This window comes from Letharia columbiana (assembly GCF_014066305.1).
Source record: "Letharia columbiana isolate WasteWater2 chromosome Unknown Sc0000014_s0, whole genome shotgun sequence".
NCBI lineage: Eukaryota > Fungi > Ascomycota > Lecanoromycetes > Lecanorales > Parmeliaceae > Letharia > Letharia columbiana.
The window spans coordinates 933,352-956,711 of NW_023501053.1; the positions used below are offsets into that span (position 1 = coordinate 933,352).

A 23,360-nucleotide genomic window follows, 5' to 3' on the forward strand; every position below is an offset into this window, starting at 1 on the left:
TCCTTCTACTTACTTTCTTCGACCGCGAGTTCGGCATACCCCGCAATGGCCGGCGGGCGTTCCTTTTTCTTCAAATTTGGGTAGCATTGGACACTGGCGTTTGAAAGCACGCTGGCGCGACTCGACTGGCATGATCGTTGACACGCAGGCGGAAGATCTGAGTTTCTTTCTGTTTGGATGCATGAGTGTGAGATACGTACCTTCAGAACCATGTTGCCTGGTATCCGATGGAAGAGGTAGAGAAGGCTTAGGGATTTCAGTAATCGAAAAGGTGCACACTGACTATCCACTGATCAAACTAAACGTTCGCAAGCAATCCAAATCAAAAGGGTATCATGCATGTCTCTCCAACCCCCAGCCCGGTTCCCTTCCCATATATCCAATCCCATATCCAAGTCCCAACCCACGTCCGTACCCAAACCGGTTTTATTCCTGCTTGCATCAATCATAATTTCGTCACGATACCGCCACCCTCGTCATCTTTCATGAAAACAACCGCCACCCCACCCGCATCAACCCACTGCGCACCAATCCTCTTAACGTTCCTCGTACTGGCTATAAACAGCAACAGCCATATCTCGCCAACCACTTCGCCCCAGCAATAAACCTTCACGACCTCCCTGCGCTGCGGTGTTTGATTTTCCTTGTCGCCGTCTTTGGCGCGGATCGGTTCTTGAGTTTCCCATACGCACCAAGTGCCCCACCCGGCTTGCCCCCGACCGACGAATGTGGTCAGGTAGTCCCAGAAATCCCTTTTCAGCTTTTCATCCCAGCGGTTGATTGGCACGAGCCAGTGACCGCGCTCTAGAACTCTGGGCGTCCGTGTGGATTTGACGGGCTGGAAGAAGTCTGCCAGTGGGAGTCTCGTAGCGATGTTTGTGAGGGAGTATGTGAGATGGGTTTCGAAAGCGCTGTTCGAGGGCTTGGGGCGAGGTGGATGTATTTCAAGCGTCCGCGGTGTGTCGTGTGGCGGTGGAGGAGAGCCCGGAGGGTCATCGGCGCTTGGTGACGACGAGGAGGGCGCGAACGCTGGAGAGCGTGCCGCAACTGCCGGGTTCTCGGGGGGCGGAGAAGAAGGTACCTCCAGGCGCGGACGTTTTGTGCTTGGAGGCGAGGAGAAGGGTGCGGTCGCTGGAGGTCGTGCCTCGACTGGTGGGTCTTCAGACGGCGGCGAAGAAGGTACCTGTAGCCGCGGCCGCTTTGCGGTTGGCGGCGAAGCACGTCGCGTCGGAGAGGGCGAGCTGGACGCAAAAGGGCGCTTGAGGTAGGGAGAGCTGGATATCTCGGGCGGTCCTAAGGAAGGGGGTGTAGGTTGAGAATCTGGAATCACGCTGGGAGGTGTGTGCCAGCTGTCTGATTGTGAGCGGCGGAGACGAGGCGCTTGAGAGGAAGTGGATGGTGTGGGGGCTGTTCGAGGACGAGGCAGGGCAGGAGTGCGCTCGATGAGGAGGTGCGGGGTTTGCTTTGTGGTTGTCCATGGGAGAGTAGAAGCGGTAGGCCTGGGGTATCTTGGAGGCCTCCAAGATGGGAGTCGATCAGGCCAGTCTGGGGCTCTTGACTTATGGACAGCTTTCTCTGTTCGGGAGGATGTCCTGGCTTCCTGGACTACCGGTACTCCTTGGGATTGACCCTTGTCGGCGTCGCTTGTCCCCGCATGTGAACGCGTCTGCTCCACTAAGTTTGGTGCGCGTGATCTTTGTCTAAGCAGCGTATGCGTGTTGGCAATGTCAAAGTGCAGAAATGCTAATGCCTCTCTCCTATACCTTGCATCGTCTGCCCCACCGCTGGGGCCGGATACGTGCACCAGGATCTCGATTGGTGGGGTCATTGTGCCTCTTCATCTTGAGTGGAATTGTCTAGGTAGTCCGAGTAAGCAGGTTTTGTTTACACGGAAACAACACAGTGTTGTGCAAGTGCAAGTGCAACTACTTACCGTCTCACCTCCAATGACAGCAGGAGAGCAGCTTGCAGTGAGAATCTATCCGTGTGTTTATACCAAGCTCGATTTGAGTTCACACTCCATGTCGTCATATCAACGAATATTCACTCAACACTTCTCCGTGTCTCCTTTTACTATCAGTGTCACCCGGCACTCACCAGTCATGCACAAACTATTTATGATATAATTTTGCTTTGAACCATATTTTGTTGTTGAGCTTTGTAGTCAAGGCTTCTGTGAGTTTATAATCTGAACTTTCTCGCCTGCTTTACGTATCGAGAAAGGTTACCTATGCCCGTGCCAGATTTGGCCACGATACGATATCACAGGCTGAGTAGAGGTTTCAAGATAGACCGAGATGACCGCAGTGAAAGCATAGTCTTCTCTCCAACATGATCTGCCCCCCTGCGTCACTTTGTTTGTGCTGCCATGATCTTCCCAGTCCAACTTCAACCTCCACTGTCCCAAAGTGCTTCAGAAACCTTCACCAAATGGGTGGATATTGCAATAGGCCACAATGCCCTTCCGGCGCCATCTTCGAGCACAATCGGACATGCCCTTTGTCACACCCCTCTGGTGCAACGCTCATATGCCCTGGGTCAGTCGTGTTCATGTCTGGACTTCCAGCAGGCTGCCGCCTCTGTTTCCGTGATAATATGGAGCCCGGTTTTGGAGGCCTTGGTGCAAACATGGTGCCCACCCTTTTCTCCGCTGTTGGCTGAGGATCCGTAAATGCCTTCGTGTGAAGAGACATTGATGATACAAGCTAATGGCTTGCTGGGTATGGACGACGCATCGACAGATGCTGCTATTTGGCCCATCAGAGGTAGGAGCTCGCGGACCAGAATGAGTGGGACAGCGGTGTTCACAGAGTGACTGGAGATGATATCTTCGTACGGCATATTTTTAAGGGACTGCACCCATGAGGAGTTGGATGGCTGCGGGATGAGAGCCTCATCATTCTCTGTCTACATTGGTATGTTGTCGATGAACCAATTCTCAGTCTTTTGCGATGTGTAGCTGCTGTATACGACTTCGGTCCCAGGACCTTGCGCTCCACTGGCCTCAATGAGGCCACCAAGCATCTGCTAATCTCCTGTTACTGTGGCTTGACAGCCATTCCCCATTGCAGAATTTGCGTCGCCTAGTAACGTTTGCCATCTCACCTTGTTCTGTATGGTCTGCATAGCCGAAATCGGATCGGTAAGAGTCTGCGCGGCGTTATTGACCAGCATGTCTAGCTTCCCGTGGGGACATGATACAACATCGGCAGTCCAGCCTCTCAAAATACGCTTAATGGCAGCAACAAACCGGAAGACGTCTGAGCTCTCTTGAAGTCAGCAGCAATTAGTCTGAGCCGGTCTACCCACTCTTTCGATTCTGCCTCCGCTTGGTACTAGTACCTGAGTTTAGCATCACGCGTATATTGAGAAGAGACAACGACACATTTCCCGCAGCGAAGCAAACGCAATGCAGTATGAAATCGCCCGCCAGTGACAACAGCGGTCTGGCAGGTGAGAATCACATTTGCCGTTAGTGACATGTTTAAATTCACACGGATTGAAATTGCCACATAGCCGGCGAAGCGAAGCGTAGAGAGGGTGCAGATCCGGGATAACGAAACAGCAGATGTAGCGTTTCTGTAGGTTTTGGCTGACTGAGAGTGATGGTACTCTGGCGCCTTGGTAAAGAGTGAGCAGCGCCTCCACTGCTGCAATGCTATCCAGACGTTGAGACTCATCTTTGACTAGTCAGCCCTTCTCCAAACCCCGAAGGTTTTTGAGTGTGCTCTGAAGCTCAACTGTTGCCAAGACGTTTCTGTTCTCCTCTGAAGCCTCGACTGTACCATTTGTGAGGGGACCTTCCTCAGTCTTGCTCATTGCCGCCGGTCTTCCCACATCCACGTCACTCATCATCTCGGCATGAGTACCTATTTCCTTAAGACTCGGATCTGAGATCTTTCGCATGGTGTTCCATATGTGCTAAGTAGCCTTGGATCCCCTACAGAAAATCGGAGCACTGGAGATGTCTCATGGCTTTGATTATCTGAATTTCGGTGTTTTGAGATGATAGATGCTTTCCTATCTCGTCTGCTTCCCATGATGACGCCGGCGACACATGAAAAGCCATAATACTCGGCAGTCGACCGTTTCCACAAAGCTCGTGGTCGAGAGGCAAATCGTTGGCTGTGACACCTGGATCTCGAGTCCCCAGGTCCTTTACGCAAGCCGCTGCGGACGTCAATGGGATGGGCGACATGCTCAAAAAGAGTAGCGTCGCCTTCATGGGTGATGCTCTACAGCCGTCCCCATCGCTGGGGCAAGCTGTCCTGAACGGAGCGCAGACGGGCGTTAAGAAAGTCAAAACACCCTACCGTGAGTGCATGTCGCAATTACCTTGTGCCAACGAGAAGGCAGCTGTTCCCACGAATCGTGGCATGACTCGTCTGAAATGGTGATCCATGCCATGAATCACACGGGTATATCACCCCTCTCAAGCCAACGATCCCGAGTCTAACCCATCAGTATGCGAGCCTTGCATTTTCACCGCCACTACCGCGAACCATCTCCACAGGCAATCATGCCCCAGAAACGTCCGCTGACCTTTGGCACCCCTAGACCTCAAAACAGTCTCTTGTCGTTAGGTCGGCACAAGACTCGAAACGTCTCCCAGTCCCCAGGACTCTGACCGCTCAGTATGGTGGATTCAGAACCCAGGTACTCTACATCGTCGTTCCCACCACTCCGATCCGCCCAGTGCGACACCTTTGGGCTCAGGGCAAGGAGTTTCCTCCGTGGGTTCGTCCTCGGAGTTGATTTTATGTTTCGAGAAGGGCATGCCGGTTCCGAACTGACAGGCGGACGAAGTGGGTTTGGGTAGTAGATAGATAGATAGCGAAAAGGAGCGGAATTGAGTAGGTGGAGGCCAAGCGGAATGATTGCGTGGGATGAAACGGGGGTTGAATGTGAGGAGCGCGGATTGAGGTAGGTAGCCGTTCCGAAAGGTCTTTCTTTTCTCCTGTGCTTTTTGTCTTTCGGGGCGAACATCTGGAGTTGCGTAGATGGATGGATGGAGCGTGCGTTGGTAGCTGATAGGGCTTGTTATTTATTCCTCTTTCTCGTCGTGGTAACCTGGTTTGTGAGATTCGTACCTCACACTTTCTTGCAAACCGAGCTGGGAACGTATCCGTCTGGAGCTAATTCCACGGTCAAGTCCCCGCTTCCCCCCAGTGCTGTGACTTGTATGGATAAGGCGACTTGAGGGGTTCTCTCTCAACGGAAATGTGACGATACGGGTTGGAACAATGGCAAAGCAAGAAAGAGTCTGCGGAGTAGATATGAGGGTATTCATACCGCAATTTTCGCTTTGCATAGGACTTTGTATACAATTGACCGACCCATTTCCACGGCCAGACCCCCCAAGAACATCATCCAAACACTACCCTACCCTACCTTACTCCATCTCCGGCGCCATCACCTCTCTCGCTTCCTCCCTGACGCCATTTTTGGTCTCGGGCTCCTGAGAATGCGCAGAGAGCACGGCATCCATCACCCTCCCCAACCGCCCCACCGCTTCCTCGCTCACCTGATAGTGCACCACGACCCTACCGCCCAAAAACCTCACGCCCTCCTTGACCCCCGCCTCGACAAACTCCTCCCTACTCACACCCGCAGCGTCGAGATCCAGCCAGACCATGTTCGTTTCCGTCGCTTGCGTCAGCTTCCCGCCTTTCTTCTGCCACACATCCGCGATTTCCCGCGCGCGTTGATGCGTAGCGGTCAATTTGTTGCCGAGGAAAGTGTCGTCGACGCCGATGCGCGCAGAGGCTGTTACGACGCCGGCTTGCCTCAGTCCGCCTCCTAGACCCTTGCGGATATGCCGTGCCCTTTCCACAAATGGCCTGCTGGCGATGATTATTGACCCAATCGGGGCGCCCAAGCCTTTGCTAAAGCACATCGTCACGCTGTTAAAGCACGCACAATACTCCTTTAACCCACCCGCTCCGGCTGCTACAGCTTCCCATAATCTGGCCCCATCTAGATGCATGTGTATAGGCGGGTTTTGCGCGTGCGCCCATTGGGATATTTCTTGGCAGTCTTTGAGGGGGAGGATGGTGCCAGCGAGGGTATTTTCGAGGGAGATGAGGCGCGTGGGGCAGAAATGGGTGTCGGTTGACGTAACGGCGTGTTTCTTTATATCGGGTAGGGTCAGGTGATGCTCATTCACGGGCGTGATCGGCATGGCAAGAGCACCGGATAACGATGCTATGCCTCCCGCCTCCCTTCAATCTTTAAATCAGCCCCCTTGTCCTCCATCACGTTCTCCATACTCGTATGAATGCTGCAATCCTCCCTAGGGCCAGTTGAGAATGACTCACCATCCATAGACATGACTCCTCGCATCCGCCAGCACACTATGTGGCGGCCCTCCCAACGCCGTTCTTACACTCAATTGGTTCCCCATGGTGCCACTTATGACGAATAGGCCTGCCTCTTTGCCTGTCATGTCTGCTACATAGGCTTCTAAAGAATTGGTAGTCGGGTCTTCTTGGAAGACGTCGTCTTGTAGGGTGCATTTTTGAGTGGCGAGGAGCATGGAGGCGGTGGGAGATGTGACGGTATCACCTGGCAACGTTGTCAGCTTTGTTGGATTGGGAGCTTGGGGTAGGAGGGTGTGAGAAGGGGGGATGGGGTAAGACGAAGACGTACTGCGGAAGTCGAAGGCTGCTGATCCGGGAGTGGACCATGCATTGGGACCATCTGCTATAGAAGGAGCAAGCATCCTGTTGGCAGTCTTGTGGCCATTTGTGACAGCCTCAGGCCGCTGCTTGCTCTCCGTCATGGTGGCTTCAGGCTTCGAAGATGAGGACGACGTAGATTGAAGGAGCTGTTCGTGGAATATTAGTGAATTGGCGGTTTGGACGACAATGAGAAGATACTCATACTTATCTATAGATGTTACACCATAGATCTTTCGCCTGGACGCAGCATCGGCGGTGGGTGTAACCATCGTGTTTGAATTTGATTAAAGGCCCCGCCCAAAGAGGAAGGTCGTACTCTAGAAAATGACGCACCGAGGTTTTACCGTTTGAAATGCGTTTTGCACACCGTAAATCGGAAGTTCGCTGGAAATGAGTAGACGTTCCGTGAGCCACCGAGGGACATTGAACAAGAAGGGACTGGGGACAGAACCACTGGCCGAGTATCGAACTGAACATTTGCTGCTCAAAAGAACTCACTTCCTGGAAGCCCATGCTGCGGAGGCAACAATATCCGACGTGAGAAGCTGCTTTCTAATACTGTGAATTCTGTGCATTTCTATAGTTCTGATACCATCTACATACATCATGAGGGCAAGAGCGAAAGTAGTGGCCGAGCAACCTCATGATAGAGCCATTTGTTACCGTGTAGACTCCGATACGTAACCTCCATGTAGACGATCCGAGGAGAGACTCGCGTACTTCTGAATCATACATCCAGCATCAAGGCACCATGTCTGGGTGGAAGTCTCCAATCCTGGGAGGAGTGGAGTGAAGATAAGGGCGGAATCCTTGTCGTTCGGCTTGTTGCTCGTGAAATCGAATAATGCGTGTAAATGATGTTAGTCGAAGAATGGTAGTAAGGAATTTGAAAAGTCGAGAAAGCCGACATCTTGGCAAGCCATGGGTATCCCACACGTAAAAGGTACACGCGCAGTTGAGTTGCTGAAGGTAAAGCGAACGCCGACGCGAATAAACATTATCCACCGTGGGTCTCATACTCCAGATCTTGACGAATTGCGCTAATTGCGGAAAATTCCCTCCGGTTGCGCCTGTCGGTGAAAAGGCGGTAAAAACACTTTTGATACAGGCCATGAGAACGTAAATCGATAGAGCGTGGTGAGGCTTATTGCTCGTAGTCATAGAACATTTCGAGTTTAGGCGAGGGTCTGCCCTCTTGATTCGTGATGCCGATTGAACGTCGTAGCACCAGCGGCTTTCAGAAATCAGGACACTCGAACATGCGTCCTTCAGCGACGCTCATCAGTATATTGAACCCCTTGCATGCTATTCGCCGCAGGAATACCGTTTGTGAGTGGCGGCAAAGAGCGAGAAGGATCTCCCATCACAGACGGTGTAGGCTGAGGATAGATTGACGGTTGAGGATGCATTGCAGTAGCGGTCGATGGTCGAGCTTGCTCGCGATAGTGCTGTATCTCCTGATAAAAGTGATGGTTTTCACCACGCAGAGTCTCATTCTCGCGCCGTATGGCTTCCAGCTCGTGGCTGAGCGCTTGGAACTGCATAGTCGCATCGCGACCCTGTTTTGCGGTCTGTTCAAGGTTTCGGATGTGGTCGGAAGCTACACAAAGGTTCAGTCAGATGGCAATGGCTGAGTCGAACCATGGAGCTTACCTTTCGAAAGGATCTCCCACTTGCTTGATTTGCTTCCATGACTCGCGGGAATCTGGGCCCGTAAGGCATCGAAGAGAGTTTTCATTTCCGTCCGCCGCTTTCTCTCGGCCATCTTGTGGCTGTTGCGAAGGGCTGGCGTACGGCTATACGGCGAGGTTGCCTCAGGCGAATCAGATTCGCCGGCAAGCTGGCTGACTTGTTTGTGCTGGAGGGAGTGATGGTGTGTGCCCGGCATATCTGGAGCATCTTGGAATCAGTAAACGGTTCATAACATCAAGAGTAAGTTTCAACTTGCCTTCATCCAACCGATGCTGCCCAACAGGCAGTCGTGAATCACTGGTGACAATGCTGCTTGTGATTGACGTATGATCGCTATTCCGACGGGACATCATAGCAGAGCCATTGGCTTCACCGCTGCCACTGGACCGATTGCTAAAATCAGGATCAGGAAAGGCGTAGGGTTGGCCAGCTGTAGGCTTCTCAGCATTGTAGACTTCTTTCATAGGGTTGGCGCTAATGATAGGAGCTGTTCGCGAAGAGTAAGCCTGTCTCGACTCTCCAGGGTATGGTGCGAGTGGGGACATTGGTTGCTGGATAGAGGACGTTCCCGAGTGACGAACACCATTGGTGTGCGGTATGCCTCGTTCTCGCTGAAGACTAGCGGCAATGGATGACTGAGACTGATTGGCGCCTTGATAAGAAGGAGAAGCCACGCTATTTATGTGTAAATTGTTGAACCCGTTGACTTGGCTGCCCAGACTGCTACGGCGAGAATCCTGGGTAGGGAATTCATGGCTGCTTCGATATTGGGAAGAGTCTTGGTATTGCTGGTTGATCGTGGGGAGGCCCAAGCTATGTGGAGGAGGAGCAAAGCCTGGAGATACTTGTGAGTTGTCCGAGAAGCCTGATGGATGTGATGTAGCTCCGAATTGGCTCGAATTGGAGGCTCGATGGGGTGAGCTGATCGAGGAGGAGTGATAGTAGCCATTGGGCCCAGAGGAGTATGCCGAAGACCCTGTCCGAGAATGTCAGTCATGCCTTAGTCAGGGAACAGGTTGAGCTTACGGGTACTCTGAGGTGGAGTGGCCCATTGATCTGAGGAGCGGTTGTTCGAGAAGGCAGGAGATGCAGGATTGTCTGCTCCCGGCGGTAAATTATTCGTCAAGGTAGCGATGGACGGAAGCTGAGCAGGAGGCCTCGATGGGGTACTGTTTGGTGGAGAAGCCGAAGACTCATTCTCCCAGATGCGAGTGGAATTTTGATTCGACATCTTGCGACCATGGTCGGGATCTGACGGCACAAGTCAGCCATTGCACCCGATTGCTTGCTGCAACCATTCTTACTCATTCTGAGGTCTTGATTTCGTTCAGCTCTGAAGCACTGAGTATAGTATTGCGAAATTTCGAGGTCGAAGAGCTGATGAATGCTGGACACGCGGGCGCACGTTGTGTCTCACAGCGTTGTTGTGAGGTTGGAATGTATGTGGGAGCACGAGGCCGCGAACAGCTTGTGAGCTGGAATGAGATTATTACAATGGCGTGCGAAAATCAAGCTTCGAGCTTGAGGCGGAAGTGGGTCTGAATGAAAGGGTCCGTAATGGCTTGCTCGCTCGCAATTCGTGGATGTGAAGAGAGAGGCCAGTACGGAAATTTGACTGGTTGAGAAAGCCACGAGCCAGGTGCTAACCAGCTTGTTGTGGGACTCGAAGTCTTGTCTTGGTTGTGGATGCTCACAGACTGAAGGTCGCCATTGTCTGGGTGGTGGGCGGCGCCGTGACTGTCTGCAAGGATGGATTTGCGCGCTCGATGCTGTTGCTGGATGGAAGCTTGGCTGCCACCTAATCCAGGGGTTCGTTCATATGGTCTTTGATTGAATTTGAGATATTGTATGGATCATAGGTGGGCACCCGTGACACAGCTCGCGGGGATTGATTGTCCTGTCCGCACCCCTACAAAGGCATTATCCGTTTTCCGACAACGCGTGTGTGGAAGAGGAATTGAAGAATTAATGGAAGAAGGGAGATAGATGCAGATGAGTTATGAAAAATGGATGAAAGAAGGGAAGAAGAAGTATGGAGTAGATAGTCACGGTCGCAGGGTGATTTTGGTGAAGATGGAGTGTGGTTCTTCTTGCGGACCCCCGTCAAAAATGGGTCAAAAGTTGCTAGTGACTCCCTTGCAGCCGGGCAGTGGATGAGGAAAAGAAGGAAGCTGATCATCAGCTGAAGATCAACTTGAACAGAAGCTCTCGTCAGATCTTTCTCTTCTCTTATTGCCATTGCAGACTTACTCTTAATGATCCATCCACCATACTCATTCTTTTCTTTGACACTTCTTCATTATTATTATTATTATTATTATGATGATAATTATTCTATTGGAACGTGGCCGTCCTTCTACGTCTTGCTCTTCATGTAGTGTTCACCTCTGGAATTGACATGCCCGCGCCGTTAAAAGAATAATGAAGAAAAATATGATCAGTTGATAAGGTACTCACTCTGGGCTTTGGGCGACGAGTGTTCCCAGTTGCCCTAAATGACCCCCTTGAGAATAATGGAAGGTTCAAAGGTATAAATCGTGATCTAGAACCCCGCTAAATGACGGGATAGCGCGGTGGACTGGCAGGGAAAGGATTGAAATACGTGCATCTGATTGATTGCGATTGCTAGTTTCCCGCTAAATTCGATGCAAGGCCAAACAAGCCTCGTGGCTCGCCGCTCGAAAACGTGGCCCCCTTGTCAACTTTCCTTTAGCGCACTTCTTCGGCTCCGGATGACAAGGCATTTTTATGGCTGCCCGCTTTATTCATTGCGGTTACAATCACATAATAATGTTGGTACCGTATACTAGAAATGCGGTATCACATTCATCATCCATCATCCATCATCCAACATCCATCATCCATCATCCCAGACAGTGTCAGCGTGACAAAGTTTTCGTATGCCTGGATATTCCTTGACCACAGCCATTCGTCTTATGTCATCCTGTTGCAGAGGCGCCCGCTGTTACCCACCGAGCCTCTCCGCCTGGAGAAAACAGGCTTCCAAACGGAGTAGCAGGGATCTCTCGAGTGTGAAGGATGACATGAATTGATATTTACCTGTACTCTTCTACCCGTGACCGCCTTTCTTTCCTGGGCTTTCCAAAGGCTGCCCCTTGGAAAGTTAGAATGATGATAATAAGGGTGGCAGAAACATCTGCGATCGTGATGATTCTGCGCCACTATTACCGAGAGATTGGTCTCACCATCATGACCACACCGCCACTAACGTGTGTCACACTTTGCCCGCCTGACAACTCTTCCCACTCATCCATCCCAACTCCCAACCCAAGTCCCAACGGCTTTGCATGACGAGGCACATCTTGGCGCACACTTTCGCTCTTCCACCATTGATATTGTTTCAAGCGCAGATCTCTTCTGCTTTGGAATCCGCTGATTTGCTGGAGAGCGGGAGATCGTAGGGGGTTCGGCCCGCGGGGTTCTTCCTTCCTTGCGGCTTTCATTGCGGCGGCACTAGTAGTCTTGCGATGATCACTTGATGATTGATGATTGATGCCTGATCATTCATGGGAAAACGATCCCGCTCCGTGGTGCATGGGAAAGGGATAAGAGGGATTGATTAGATGTACGAGTCGTCGAGACTCCTACTAATCCTTTGGCACCGTCTGAGTCAGGTCAGCAATGTGGTGGCTCTCAAGATAAGGTACGGATCTTGGCGGCGGTTATCCGTGCTTTGATGACTTGCTTCTTGATGCTGACGAACAAGCCAGAGGAGCTTGGAAAGATGTATGCATGATGGCCATGACTAAGTATACTGGACAGCATGATTCAGGTGCGCAATGTGGCTAGAATGTGGTGCTTGTCACGGCGAAGACTGGGTCTTGGCCGGAAATATTCCCGGGAGTCTGTCACCGGCTTTCCTACAATGAAAGGTGGAAACCGTGGGCAGAGATCCGCAGTTCCGGGAGCATAAACGAACAATGGGCAAAGCACAGGTCCTCACATGTCACACTTCTTCACACATCGGTGAATTGACCATGGGAAAGTGTGGAAGCCAAGCATATGGCGGAACCCTAAATCCAAGCCTCACTGACACCCGAGCTGAACTAGTGCGAGTCATTCGGATAGATGTAGCACTGAGAATGATAACCAGATATGAAAGGTGTGCCTTGCATTTTGAAGGGTCTATTATACACTCGAGTTCCATGCCACACAATCTTAACACATAGGGCGGAAATCCCTCTCATCGGAGTTCAAACGAATCGGTGGTCTCGCAAAGCCCGACCGCATCCGGTCATGTATGAGGGTTTGGCCTGAGGCTATTGAAGGGGCTCTGGACAGGCAGATTCTTCATTACTCGGGCCATATGCCCCAGGACCGTAGCACATGCGCCCACCATGTTTCGTCAAAGGACAGTGCTGCGAGATCCATCATGCTTGCATCCTGCGCCTGGGGCCCCGCTGCGGAAGGACCGTGCTCTTCCTCGCAGGGCCAGACGATGATCGCGTCGCTCCGAAATTGGCGCTGCCTGACGAATTCCATGCTCATTCGATAGTTTCCGGGTCCTTCTGCAGCTGCGATCACTCGGTCCAGAGTTTTGACGATATTGCGGAGTGGTTTAGGATAGGGGTTGGTCTGCAGCATTTCACCCGACGGGCTCCAGTACTAACGGACTATTTCCATCTCTTCATCATAAGACAGTTGCTGCCATGAACTGACTCCAACGATCTTGTGGAACGCCGGTAGGCCCATCTTAGTGAGGGTGTCGTGGCATCTCCCGCTGACGTTGATTGAGGTACTCGGAATTTCCAGGTTCTCGCAAGGCAAGATAGCTGTCGCAATAAGCTGGTGTAAAGATGGTTCCACGTCCGGTACTTGCCCATCAGCACTAAGTGTTCCAAGGTCGAAGGAAGACCACGACATATTTGGCCGCCACCAAGATCAAGCGCCGTGAGAGCATCAAGGAACATGACCAAAGCAGACGTATGAGCTGTAGAACGCATGGTTATGCTTGGATTTGTATTTTCGTACTCCCAACCCCAACATGAGAGAGGAAGCCTTCGAAGGTTCAAAGAAGCGACCCCTTTCGCTAGCCCACGAGCCTCTCGGCGTATCAAACGTCCTATCTCAAGCGCTTGCAGACCTTTCAAACTGGCTAACGCACTTCAATCAAGTGTAATATCTGTCCAGGGTACGATGACGATTGGAGTAGGAGTCGTAGGGCCCTTGAGCACCTCGTCGCCATTTCTGACCTGCAATACCCTCCAGCTATCGACCTGGACAATGGCCGCTAGAACTTTGGCCGACAGAGGTCCAACGTAACCGAAAGACTGCAGAATTGGTAGACGTTTGAGCAGGGCGGGCAGGACATGATCCATGTCAAAGTGGTCGCATATTGGGTGTTGGTCATCGAGTCCTTGATTATCAGTTCCAAGCTCTTTCACAAGAGAGACGGGCAGAGTGTCAGTAAGCTGCTTGGAATGGACATATCTTTCAATCCCATGTGGTTGATGAATGAAAGTTCCACAAGTGCGGTCGCTTGCAAGCACATGGTCCCATGTGTGACAATGCCGGTAAGCACTTTGTAGAAGGAAGCGCACAATACCTGCAGCACGGTCAATGGACCATTGACCCGAGACAATGAAGACATAGGCTGTGATTTCGGAGCTGCGGATGTGTAGCGAGCCCCAAATCTTGCAGGACGCGACGGCGAAGATTGCTCGACTCGTGCATAACCTGTTAATTTGAGTTGAGAGATCAGAATGCTCGACGATATGGAGAAGGATATCGTAAGGTATATCTGACCAAATGCTCGGATCAAGCTCAAGCTCGGCCATTTCGAACCGAGACTTAGGTACTTAGAAGGACACTGGCGGCATAGGCTGAACCGCCAGCGGAGGCGAAAATAGGAGAATCGGGCTGTCTTGAGATGAGGATTGTGATTTCAAGCTGTATTAAGGCCAAGGTGCTTCGTTGTCATCAGTCAAGACAGGACCGTGAACCACGGAAGGTGACGGGCTTGTGGATGTTGACAGCATTTCCATTCCCGTGCACTGTGGTCATCACCAAGTCGCGTTGAGATGGAATCCATCCGCCATAGCAAAGGACCCCATACTCTTATCATCTGAGCTTTGCAGCCAGGCTAAGGCGTTTGAATTTATTGTCAATGTGCATGAAGATGGTTGGGCACACCGACGGACAAAGGATCAAGGCAATGCGATATTGATTGGTGACATATTAACATTTCGCGTCCATGACAAGTCATCCAGTCACCACAAGCACGGGATGTCTGTCTATAGATACCAAGAGTGATTGAAGCCATCCTCAATCCAAGAGCCTTCTAGAGGTTCTCTGCAGGACCTGGCCGGAGGGCAAAGGGACTCTGTTGACTCCATGCAAAAAGGCATTTGCACTGTAACGTTCTGCTCTTCCATATGTATTTCCGAACCCTCTCGATGCTTTATAACAGAAAGCTGAGCCAGAAGGCTGAATCACAAGTGTGGTATCCCTCTCCGGGGTTAATAGTGCTTGGGGCATGCCCCGTCCAAGAAGCTTTTGTAAAGCCATTTGAGACTTTAACAGGGGATAATAGAATCGTCTGTTGGCCTCAACAAAACCATCCAAAAATGACACGAGGTTAACAACTTTCAGTTGTCCAGATCCCTGGAGTCGAGACATCGATGAATCTCTTATTGCAACCTATGTAACGTGCTATTTGACTACGGAAAAAATTCTTCCACGTCAGATAACTAGCCCAATATTCATACGGACTAGTACGATTCCCGTGCCGGCGTCGCTTTCTTTGGACGCACACCCGCGCGTACTTTGGCTGCATCGGAAGTATGAATGCATAGAAGGATGGTTCGATGACGTGCAAGTCGTGCTTTCAAACATCAAACTCCCGGTATTCTCTGAAATCAGCCTTCGATGCATGTTTTGAATTATTTCCTGGAGAGCTGACCGTGGTACCAGGACTCGGGCGCTCGATTCGGGATCTCTTGTGCTCGTGATTTGCTCGAGTACGCCTCCGGTTTCGGTTCAAACTTGTCTGTGCCCTAGGAAAAAAAGGCATGCTGGGTCACTCCCATGCAGTGTCGATCTTCCCGTCATGATGAAAAGCCTATACTGAAGCCTGAAGCTGCTTGTATAAATGGCATTGAATGGCTTACGGTACAAAAGCAGGTTGACGACATTCAGAATTGTCAAACATGAATCTGAGAGGCGATGGATCCAACGCGCCGAACACGAGCTATCTATAATACACAACGACAAGACGTGCATCAGCCCTTCATCCCATTCAAGTTTCAACTACGGACATCATCATCGTGACTCCAAAGGCCAGCGCAGATCCAAGGAGCATGCCCGAAGCAATAGACGACATCTGATCAGACTTCGGTGCATTGAGCTCCTGAACACGCTCCTTCCGGTCATTGTCCTGGGCCTCCAACTCCCTCTCACGAGTCTCTAGGGCTTCTTTCGCCCGCTTGATCTGGCCCATCTCCTCACATGCGGCATCGTAGTCGGCAGATAGACTCCTGAGAACCACGTGAGATGCTGGACTTGACCCTGTCTTCATCCTTGGCGGTCCGGTAGTTCTTGTATCTGGCTTAGTGTGGGCCATGGAATTTTCCCGATGCCGCACAGTCCTAGGCGTCTCATTCATCTCAGGTCCCTGGCTGGGGACCTGGACTACGAGATTGGCTGATGGGAACATTTCTGCCTGTTCCATGGACGGATCGGCTTTTCTACCTCTGCAGTTTGGAGTTTCGGAGTAAAGGCCATCAACTGTCTCAGTATATGTCTCGTCTGGTAAGATCCCCGCTTTGACGGCCTCACGTGGACTTTCTCGAGCTCTGTCCATCTCGATCGACGCTTTTTGCCCCTTCAACTTTCCCTCGAGCACCATTGCGCGCTGTCTGACGTGCTCCAACTCTTTCTTGTCCAACCCCTCAACCTTCTCCGCCAGCTCCTTTCTCTTGTTTCGTAGAATGTCGTGGTGCACGTTGAACTCACCATCACACTTTCCGCAAGGGTGGAATACCATGAATGTCTCTGTGATCTGTTTCAGCTCCTCTTCCTCTTTCCGCAAACCCTCTCTATCAGTAAAGATCTTGCCGTCCGGAAGTTGAGCCGTCAAATCCTGAGCGCCACGTTTCCGGCCTTTCTCGTAGATGCATATTACGAGAATACTTATCACGCACGCTTGCAGCAAAAAGTTGAAGAAACCGTGAGAATGGTCGGAGGAGGAATTATCTTTATTCGAGCTTGACTGGTTAGAAGAAGCGGATTCTGCCGAATTATGTGAAGGCGTATTTGGGCTGGTAGAGTCTGCTTTGGTCGCGCGCTCATTAGAACTGCCCGAAATAGTGGCCGTTTTTCCGTCGAGGATGATCTGGATATTGTTCGGCATTGGGGAGGAAGACCACACAAGCGCGCTAAATTTGTCGCCAGCAATCACCCGGGGGCGTTGTGTGAAGTTTTCGGGATCTTTACCCGATACTTCAGAGTGCAATCTTCGAATTCCGCGAAGCAGGATCTGGGGCAACGGGGGAGTAGTCTTGGCGGCCATCAATAGCTGTGCGTTGCAATGGAAATGACGTGGACGCCCTAGACTTTGAGCAGAGCCGTTCTGTTGATTCCATGAATGCGGTGGGTTTGAAAGTCCGGAAAGAGCAGTCCAGGTACTTCGGAAGGATGTTACGCGCTGGCAGCCGGACCACAGAGTCAGCCCAAGCTTAAGGGGCAGGCTATGGGCGTAGCCTGATGCCATCGGGAGGCACTGGACACTGCTTGTAATGAGCGCCATTCAGGATTTTGTGATATTAACAAAAGTGGCTCTAGTGGTGGTGGTGGTGTTGGTAGATGGGAAGAAAAAGTGGCCAAAATCGAAAGAAGGAGGGGGAATGATCCCTGAGGCCAAATGTCTCACTGTGAGTCAACCTTCATGCAAGATCCGGGTTGGTGTCCCTACATTCTCCGAAAGATACACCGCTCCTGGGAGTACCAAGAGTCTATAGTACGGAAAACCTGGTACTATCTTCTCGGATGACATGGAATATTGATGTCCTCGATACCAGTCTGCACCGGACGAATCTGGGTATTAAGGAGTTATGGCAGGTAGTACGCGTTGGGTACCACAGCTGAAACCCTCACTGCCGGGTTTGATCTGGCTGCACACTTTTCGTTGCACAGTTTCCAATGATCCTTCTCCTCACAACATCTCTAAACTTTTCTATCGCAATTGAGTGTTTCATTGGTGCGTGTAGCAGCTGATCTCAACAGATCCTTCAAAGAGAGCGACAGTGACCGCCTACTCTGCATGAACGTCGTTTCAGACGCCCTCATCGGCGCAGCACGCTTAGAAGTCGATGTGGCCGGCCGTGTAACACATCCGTCAGTATAGGCCATACAGATAGGAACGAGGTTATCTCAGAAGCAGTGAACAGCCCGCACGTCAAAGTCTATGACCCGACAGCGACTGGAGGGAGACGAATCCCCAGCCCCAGGCTTCGTGCGGCTCTCAATTTTGGCATGAGACGCCGTGAAAGGGCTGCGCCTGCCGTCTATGAATTGGCCACCAGATGAGCGGTTCCCGTTGATGACAACGCTTCCTATACAAAAGGCCATGCTCCGAAATGTTGGGAGGTCCCCGCTCAACCGCTCAACACTCTCTTGTAGGTCAGTCCTCGCTACAGAAGCGGCAAAGCTTTCATCCCGGGCTCGCTGTCTTGGCCCGCCTTCAAACATGGACACAGCGCCTAATGCGATATTTGCTTGTTGTTTTATCGACGCACGAAGCATCCGCGCTTTCTCATATACTGAAATCGCAGAGCAGAGCAAAGCTACCCCTTCGTTTGACTTTCGGAGACATATTCTAGGGCAGGCCTGATCCAATGAAGAGTAGGGTTCAGAATGTTCCCACGGAAAATCCCGCGACGCTGTCGCTGCATAGAGCTTCCCGTGATGTCTTCCAGTCGATGGAACAGGTCTCCGAGGGCTTCGATCCCGATCAAGATGTACTTGATGGCTGGCTCACCGTCAGATAGACATTATCGCAAAGCGAAATTGCGACAGCTGCAAAAGTAAGTCCGTTGTACCATAATGAAAACATCATCTCTGTGGACCGTCATTTGAAACTTGTTTATCCACTACGGAGACCAATAAGTCTCGTCACTATCAACCCTCCTCGCCGCATAGACCCTCGCAATCGGCATCTTCTGACTAGCCTCATCGCTGTCAACCCTTCTGGCGGCATACATGCGCGCGATCGGCATCTTCTGGCTATCGAACGACGTCGTAGTCCCCGCCCATGGTTTCCTCCGCTGCAATTCCAACCCCGGAAACACATCTTCTCTCTTTTCCAACTTCGTCGTGCCCCTCGCGCCGGAGATTTCGAATTTCAGAACGAGTCTGCAAACGAGGATGGAGACCGTGTATCGAACGGCTACGATAGAGGCGTCTAGGAGGCTGATGAATAAAAGTCCTGCAAATACCACGATGCCGAAGATGACGTGTATAGAGCCCATCACCGTAGCGAGCCAGTTCAACGTCACGGTCAAGACCTCCGGTGGCGTATCTTGCAGCGTCTCGTCTTCCTGGTTGGCGCAAAGGATGAACTCTGTTCGCGTCCACGTAAGGAATCGAGTCGCTAACGAGTCGCGCCGTCCCAAGCTATCTGTCTGATGCTCCAACTTGACGCGCCGCATGACCCCCGAGTGATTGAACGTCCATGCGGCAAGTAGATGAATGATACAGGGCAGAAGCGCCCATACGACAGGCATAAAAGGAAGGCATTTCCAAGCCAACACGGTCCGAAGTTGGAGCTCGTATGAGACCCAGAGAATATTCACAATCGCAAGAGAAACGATCAGATACTCCGCCCCGCTAAGCAGGAGGGCAAGCCGCTTGCTAGTGAAGCGCGGGATCGTAAATTCCCCCCTGATAGGCGTCAACAGCTCCAGCGGATCCGCATAGGCCATTGGCCGGATGATGAAGATTGCCGGAACGCCCACACTCAAGAGGAAGCTCAGCAAGGGACGACGAGAGGACAGCAGCGCGATTTCGGCAATCGTGGGACCGAAGGTCGCGACGAAGATTGGCAAGAGGCCTAGCAAGATGCCGGCGTTGGTCATGTCGATTTGATCGAGCTGGACCATGTTGCTCAGGATGCAATTGATGTGGGCGTCGCATGCTAGGCGATCTTGGGTCTCGAGATAGAAGCTCAGGGACGATGCGCAGGTGTTTGCGGAGATGTTTGTGAGTTCGGGGCGGAGAAGTGGGAAGAACTCTGTGAATCGGGTGGAACCTCTCAAATGCGCTTGGACCGGAGAGACGGTGACGAGGAAGGAAATGATAGGGAGGAAGAAAAACGAATGTAACATATTTTAGATATTTATCCTGAACTCTGTTATTATTATATCCTTCTTAAAAAGAACGAATGGAATAAAACAAGTCACTCAATTTGCGAGAATTACAAGGAGCGACATGCTTATACCAGTGACTGAGTACTCATGAAAAAGAAACGGATTTAGATTTGTTTCATCTATACATTGTGGATGTTGGTGACGGCTTCCGAGCCGCAGTTGACACGGCACAGCCGCACAGCTACTGTATGGTGCAACGTAAAAGAAAGCATAATTACATGATTATGCAACCTAATGGCACGGAATACGAACGACGGGGCCAGAACATTCCTAAATACGAGTCTATGAAGCATTGTGCTATGGTGGAGTTAGGTTTCACACCGGGCTATTAGTATGTAGTAGATACTTGAATTGGCCTATGTTTGCAGGCGCTTTACGTGTTCCTTGCCATTTTTGTGAGATTCCTAGACGTCGCCTTACGGGGTTCGATGAAGTAGCTAGATCGTCGTTGAAGGGCGGAGAGAAGGGAAGATAGAGTGAGGCTCGGAGACCATGATGGGAATTTAGCATAGTCAAGAATCTTAAGAGTACTTGACATTGGTCGACTCGTCCTATCGGAGCTTTTGCGTGAGCTTGATGTTCATTCGAATAACGAGCTATTGTTTCTCCCCCAAAGTTGTATTGCTCCTCATCGCCACTGCCTGCGATACCTCCGCTCGCAGTGTCCTTTCTCGATCTGTCGGCCATTGAGCTCAAGTGTCTCCCAACTCTCGGATGTCCGTATCATCTAAGTTGACATGCACTTTGCTGTCCAAGAATCTCGCTTTGGCAATGTTACAACTCCGCCATACTATATCTCGCGAGCGTTCAAGTCTTGAAAACGATCCCCGCAACTGCAAGGTAAGGTAGAGCGATAGGCGATGCCAAGCACGCGCTAATGCTAGTGCCTTGGCAAGTCTGTGACAGAATATGCTCTTGGAGACGAAACCACAGAACAACAGGTGAACTTGTTTGATATCTATGGCAACCAAAGACTCGACCGAGTCTCGGTTTTCTCAAGCACCCGAAAACTTGGTATTGCATGAAATGAACGAATGAGTTCAGCCTTGTTGTGCACTTTCTCTCAGCCTTGTCCAGAACGCCTAGTCAGTTGCGCCTTTGGAATTACAGCCGTTACCTTGCATGCATGATGCGTGTAGGGTTTCATTTATCGTTCAACTCCCCTCCCCGAGGCGTGGCTTGGCAAGCTCTTACCCACCACACCCCAGCTACGATTATGTGGATAGTATGCAATAATCGAACCGAGGTCTCATGTCTATCCAGGATAATCACAACAACTCATCTCTTATTTCTTAACATCTTGGGAGTATATGTGTTGTCATGACAATGACAGAACAGTAGGAGGGTGTGAAACATTTACGAACCATGGAACTCGTGGAAGTGATGGTTGCGATGAGACTGGGGAAAGGAGCTGAGCGGTTGACATGTTTGATGGGATCGCCGGTCGAAGGGTTAGGGGGTTAGCGTTTCAACATTCTGCAGGCGACGCAGTGGCTGCAGATTGATCGCGATGCCGCCAAGTCCAGTGCCAATGTGGTGCGACATAAGGCGGTGGTTTCCCTCTCTGTTACAGTCGACACGAGAATTTGGAGTGGTATATTTTCTCGTTCCCAACTGTTTTTTCAAAATCCTGCAACCCTGTTCACGCGAGCATGGCAGACAGCGAAGGCAGGATCCCTGAATCCGCATTCAAGGCCATCTTTATCTCTTGTAGAATCGTCACGGTTGAGGCTGATCAAAACCAGATCGGGGTCGGAGTTCTATACGGCACCGCGATCTTAGCAGCCGCAATGAGAACAACTCTCCGGATTCCCTATAACGACGACGGTTTCTGGACGACGCTTTCTTGTTGATCGCGTGCGCAGCTTTGACTGCAGCAGTGCCAGTTCTCTACAAGACATCGTCCTATTGTACTTTATTCAGGAAATAGCAAGTGGGGGGCTCAGCCTTGTGAACGTGTCCCAACTACAACTACCTGGAATCATGACCGATGCTGGGGTCCACTTGTATCAAGTCCAACGTTTTACTCATGAGATTCTCATCTGGACCGCCATTTTTCGGTCAAGTTGTCATTCTTGTTCTTCTACCGCCAGATTGTAGATCGAAGTCAGAGCTTCGTGCTACATTGGAAAGTCGTTGGTATGATAAACATCGTGACTTATGCGTTCTGCGTATGCTTTTCTTTTATGGAGTGTCCCCGCACAGACTACATAGCCAGTAAGTGGAGCAAGCCGAAGTGTAATTTAGCTGCTTGGAGCTAAAGTTGTATGTCATTTAGTGGAGTGCACTTATGGGCTCGGGAATCACAAGGACGTCTGCTATCGCCATCACTGCTACGGCACTGGATCTGGCGACTGATATTCTGACTTCGAATACATATGGTCCCAGAAATATAAGGAGACCCTTGCCGATTGTTAGCAGTCGTTAGTATCCCTGTGCGCGTCCTGTGGCGTGTGAGAATGCAGTCTGGTCAGAAGCTAGGCATTAGTGTCTTCCTCAGCCTCAGCATCTTCATGATCATACTTGCTTGTATCAGGATCATAGGGTTCAATCTCTTCTATCATGCGTACTCGTGGCGTTTCTTTTGGCTGCAAGTTGAAGCGTCCGTGACCGTGATAATGGTTTCACTCACTGCCTTTCGCTCAGTGTTTGCCTTGCAAGGATCAGAAGCCAGGGAAGGGAAAGCTAGACCATGGTATTCCTCGGCTGTTGCAAAGCTCTGACGACACAAGGCATCATCTGGAGTTCATAAACTAGAGGACCTGCCTTCCATTCCCTCCGCTACGATGTCCGGCATGCGAACCCTCATCAGAGGCAGTCAGCTTAGCACCGGACCGGAAGCACACGACGAATTGACGGGCTATGAATCGTCCAAGCGCACGTGTGGTCCAATTCTGGTCATTCGTGATGTTTCCTGGGAGGCAGAGAGGTAGATCAGAATCGGTCGACGGAGCGATAGATAGCTCAGAAACCTGAGTGTTTTGATAGATGACGCTGTTCTCTGCGCCAGCAGCGCAGGTTGGGGTTGGACTGAAAATGTATGGGTGGCTATGAAAGCTGTTGGTATTGCTCCTTGGGTCCACATACATAAATGTCTCGCTTCGAAGATCACAACTTATCCCTTTCCCTGATGGTGCAGGACTGGTCATGAGAACTGTGCTTTAATGAGTGAGCTATGTGAGCAGGGATAAAGTGACCAGTCCGCGCACTGTCGAGACCGCCTGAAAGAACAACAAGCTTAAAAATGGTGAGATCTTATACGCTGAGATATTCTGTAAGCTTATGAGTTATACGGAGTAAGGTATGCCATTTTACTGATCGACTTTGGCCCTGGAGTCTTCTACCTCGCAATACTCTCTTACAATTACTTACGCTGTGATAGTTCTCTAAGTACTCTGCGATACTACTCTATGGATGATTTATCTCGTGTGCCAATTCAAAGTCTTCCGAACACGCTCTTCACCCCGCGCTTTCTCTCACGAGCTTGTAACTCCGGCTCTCCGGCTACCGATGCACACATCTCCGTACAACTCAACGCAGCTGCAAAAGAAGTTTGGCGTCCTGCACGAACGTGCCATCTTTTGTGCTTCCGGGTTCCTGGGCT

General features: G+C 51.0%; 7 protein-coding genes across 7 annotated transcripts; all 7 read right to left on the reverse strand.

The window, feature by feature from the left end:
- Window positions 1-445: 445 nt before the first annotated feature.
- Window positions 446-1,828, reverse strand: HO173_005406 (uncharacterized protein; the record flags this gene model as incomplete). Its single annotated transcript, XM_037307324.1, has 1 exon — window positions 446-1,828. One exon carries the CDS (start codon window positions 1,826-1,828, stop codon window positions 446-448), a length of 1,383 nt encoding a protein of 460 aa, XP_037165964.1.
- A 710-nt stretch (window positions 1,829-2,538) lies between these two features.
- On the reverse strand, window positions 2,539-2,841 carry HO173_005407 (uncharacterized protein; the record flags this gene model as incomplete). The annotated part of the gene is made up of 1 exon (XM_037307325.1): window positions 2,539-2,841. The coding sequence occupies one exon, from the start codon at window positions 2,839-2,841 to the stop codon at window positions 2,539-2,541; it is 303 nt and encodes a 100-aa protein (XP_037165965.1).
- Window positions 2,842-2,907: 66 nt separating this feature from the next.
- On the reverse strand, window positions 2,908-6,949 carry HO173_005408 (uncharacterized protein; the record flags this gene model as incomplete). The annotated part of the gene is made up of 6 exons (XM_037307326.1): window positions 2,908-3,024; window positions 3,106-3,260; window positions 3,310-3,335; window positions 5,397-6,221; window positions 6,318-6,564; window positions 6,649-6,949. 6 exons carry the CDS (start codon window positions 6,947-6,949, stop codon window positions 2,908-2,910), a joined length of 1,671 nt encoding a protein of 556 aa, XP_037165966.1.
- A 999-nt stretch (window positions 6,950-7,948) lies between these two features.
- HO173_005409 (uncharacterized protein) lies at window positions 7,949-9,680 on the reverse strand (the record flags this gene model as incomplete). The annotated part of the gene is made up of 5 exons (XM_037307327.1): window positions 7,949-8,280; window positions 8,334-8,570; window positions 8,629-9,348; window positions 9,399-9,623; window positions 9,677-9,680. The coding sequence occupies 5 exons, from the start codon at window positions 9,678-9,680 to the stop codon at window positions 7,949-7,951; spliced, it is 1,518 nt and encodes a 505-aa protein (XP_037165967.1).
- Window positions 9,681-12,686: 3,006 nt separating this feature from the next.
- Window positions 12,687-12,977, reverse strand: HO173_005410 (uncharacterized protein; the record flags this gene model as incomplete). Its single annotated transcript, XM_037307328.1, has 1 exon — window positions 12,687-12,977. The coding sequence occupies one exon, from the start codon at window positions 12,975-12,977 to the stop codon at window positions 12,687-12,689; it is 291 nt and encodes a 96-aa protein (XP_037165968.1).
- A 521-nt stretch (window positions 12,978-13,498) lies between these two features.
- HO173_005411 (uncharacterized protein) lies at window positions 13,499-18,447 on the reverse strand (the record flags this gene model as incomplete). The annotated part of the gene is made up of 3 exons (XM_037307329.1): window positions 13,499-14,069; window positions 15,650-17,037; window positions 18,370-18,447. The coding sequence occupies 3 exons, from the start codon at window positions 18,445-18,447 to the stop codon at window positions 13,499-13,501; spliced, it is 2,037 nt and encodes a 678-aa protein (XP_037165969.1).
- A 34-nt stretch (window positions 18,448-18,481) lies between these two features.
- HO173_005412 (uncharacterized protein) lies at window positions 18,482-19,714 on the reverse strand (the record flags this gene model as incomplete). The annotated part of the gene is made up of 1 exon (XM_037307330.1): window positions 18,482-19,714. The coding sequence occupies one exon, from the start codon at window positions 19,712-19,714 to the stop codon at window positions 18,482-18,484; it is 1,233 nt and encodes a 410-aa protein (XP_037165970.1).
- Between the last annotated feature and the right edge of the window lie 3,646 nt (window positions 19,715-23,360).